At 55.0% G+C, this 2,278-nt stretch overlaps 1 protein-coding gene across 3 annotated transcripts in view; it reads right to left on the bottom strand.

Moving 5' to 3' along the window:
- Positions 1–2,278, bottom strand: part of KIRREL3 (kin of IRRE like 3 (Drosophila)) — a 498,221-nt gene that overhangs the window by 73,425 nt on the left and 422,518 nt on the right. For all 3 annotated transcript variants that reach the window (XM_005870878.2, XM_014543406.1, XM_014543407.1), the window contains exon 8: positions 634–783. In XM_005870878.2, coding sequence (XP_005870940.1) covers positions 634–783 — 150 coding nt within the window. The remainder of the gene's footprint in view (positions 1–633; positions 784–2,278) is intronic.

Genomic DNA, 2,278 nt, shown 5'->3' with positions numbered 1-2,278 from the left:
CGGGGGGGGGGGGGGGGGCACCCGTTCAGGCAGGGTGTCCCAGGGACACTGGGCTCCTGGGAAGCTGAGATGAAGAGAGACCCAGAGTAAAGGTATGATTTGGACTAAGAGCCGGAAGTGAGTTTTCCCAGGCAGCCCAGCGTTCCCAGGAGCAGGGACAGGGAAGGAACGGGCAGTGGTGGTCCCTGTGGATGCTGACATCACGGGGCCCGTCCAGCTCCAGGCAGATTCTGATGGGGAAGTGGCTACCTGGGCTGTTAGCACCCCGAGGGAGGTCAGTCCAGAAGGAAGTGACACAAAGATGTGTCCCAGACTTCTCTGTCTCCATCGCCTAGCCCAGGGCCCAGATGCCATGGAAAACGTTCTCTGATCGAATACGCGAGCCTCTGGGAGCCTTATTTGCTTCCCGGCCGGATAAACACACTGGGGTTGGACAAGGTCACAGGCAGGTGGCATTGGCCTTCTGATTTCCAGGGCCGGGGGTTACTGACACACTGGGGCTGAGGCCAGAGCCCTGGGGGACAATGCCTGGGGCTTTGCCCAGCAGGAGGCCCCTGAAGGAACCTTCTGGAACTGAGCTCCAGGTTTCCCATAGTGCCCCTGCCCACGTGCGCGCGCGTGATCGGTTCTTACCCAGGACGGTGAGGCGTGCAGGGCGGGACCGGATGGCAGCCTGGATGGCCTGGCACTCGTATACCGCATCGTCTTGCAGCTCTGCCCGCAGGATCTTCAGGTGATGTTCTCCCGACAGGTGGTTCCCCACCACCAGGTACTGCGGGTAACCTGTGGACACAGGAGGCATATCACGGGGGCTGGTCCAGGGGCGGAGGCGACATTCGTGATATGTGGGACAGACACAGCGGGCCTATTACTCGGGAAAGTGGTGCACTCAGCAGCCGGGTTACCAAGCAGACGTGCATTTTGTTAAGGACACACAGGGAGACAGTGAGACCCAGGCTGAGACCCACAGACAGAAGGTAGAGTAAGAGAGAGAGAGAAGGGATAAAGCAGGAAACGATTGGGGAAAGGACTAAGAGTGACTTTGGGGCTCGGTTGGCGTGGCTCAGTAGTTGAGCATCGACCTATGAACCAGGAGGTCATGGTTCGATTCTTGGTCAGGGCACATGTGCAGGAGGTCATGGTTTGATTCTTGGTTAGGGCACATGCCCGGGTTGCGGCTCGATCCCCACTATGCGGTGTGCAGGAGGCAGCCAATCAATGATTCTCTCTCATCATTGATGTTTTTATCTCTCTCTCCCTCTCGCTTCCTCTTTGAATTCAATAAAATATATTTTTTTAAAAAGAGTGACTTTGGGAAGAGCTTGTTTCGGGATGCGGGATCTAGCCCACCCTACCATGCCCAGGAGCCTCCTGTCGCTTTGAACCATTGTGGCCCTTTTCTTGTCACTCCTCCTCCCAACCCTGAACCCCAGGGTCTGACTAAACACTTAGAAGGTGCTCAGGACACTTAGGAATTTGGGGACCCTTGTACCTCTGGAGATGGATAATCTACACTAATAAAATGCAGGAGGCAGCCAATCAATGATTCTCTCTCATCATTGATGTTTCTATCTCTCTCTCCCTCTCTCTTCCTCTTTGAATTCAATAAAATATATATTTTTTAAAAGAGTGACTTTGGGAAGAGCTTGTTTCGGGATGCAGGATCTAGCCCACCCTTCCATGCCCAGGAGCCTCCGGTCGCTTTGAACCATTGTGGCCCTTTTCTCGTCACTCCTCCTCCCAACCCTGAACCCCAGGGTCTGACTAAACACTTAGAAGGTGCTCAGGACACTTAGGAATTTGGGGCCCCTTGTACCGCTGGAGGTGGATAATTCTATATAATAAAAGCCTAATATGCAAATCGACCAAACGGCAGAACTACCGGTGGAACAACCAGGCGCTATGACGTGCACTGACCACCAGGGGGTAGATGCTCAACGAAGGAGCTGCCCTCAGCCTGCAGGCCCCAGGCCAGCCAAGGTGGGTGCCAGAGGGGGCCCCCTGATTGCCCCGCCAGTGGCCCCATAGATAAGCCCTGATCGCCGGCCAGGCCTAGGGACCCTACCTGTGCATGAATTTCGTGCACCAGGCCTCTAGTCTACACTAATAAAAGAGAAACATGGTAATTGGCGTATGACCGCTACCCTTCCCATTGGCTAATCAGCATATCCTTATGCAAATTAACTGTCAGCCAAGATGGCGGCCGGCAGCCAGGCAGCTGGAAGCGAACATGAGGCTTCCTTGCTTCAGTGACTGCAGACTCCAACGTTCCCCGCCT

This window comes from Myotis brandtii, unplaced genomic scaffold (assembly GCF_000412655.1).
Source record: "Myotis brandtii unplaced genomic scaffold, ASM41265v1 scaffold325, whole genome shotgun sequence".
Lineage (NCBI taxonomy): Eukaryota > Metazoa > Chordata > Mammalia > Chiroptera > Vespertilionidae > Myotis > Myotis brandtii.
The sequence above is the reverse complement of the archived record's forward strand: the minus strand, read 5'-3'. Positions and strand labels throughout refer to the sequence as shown.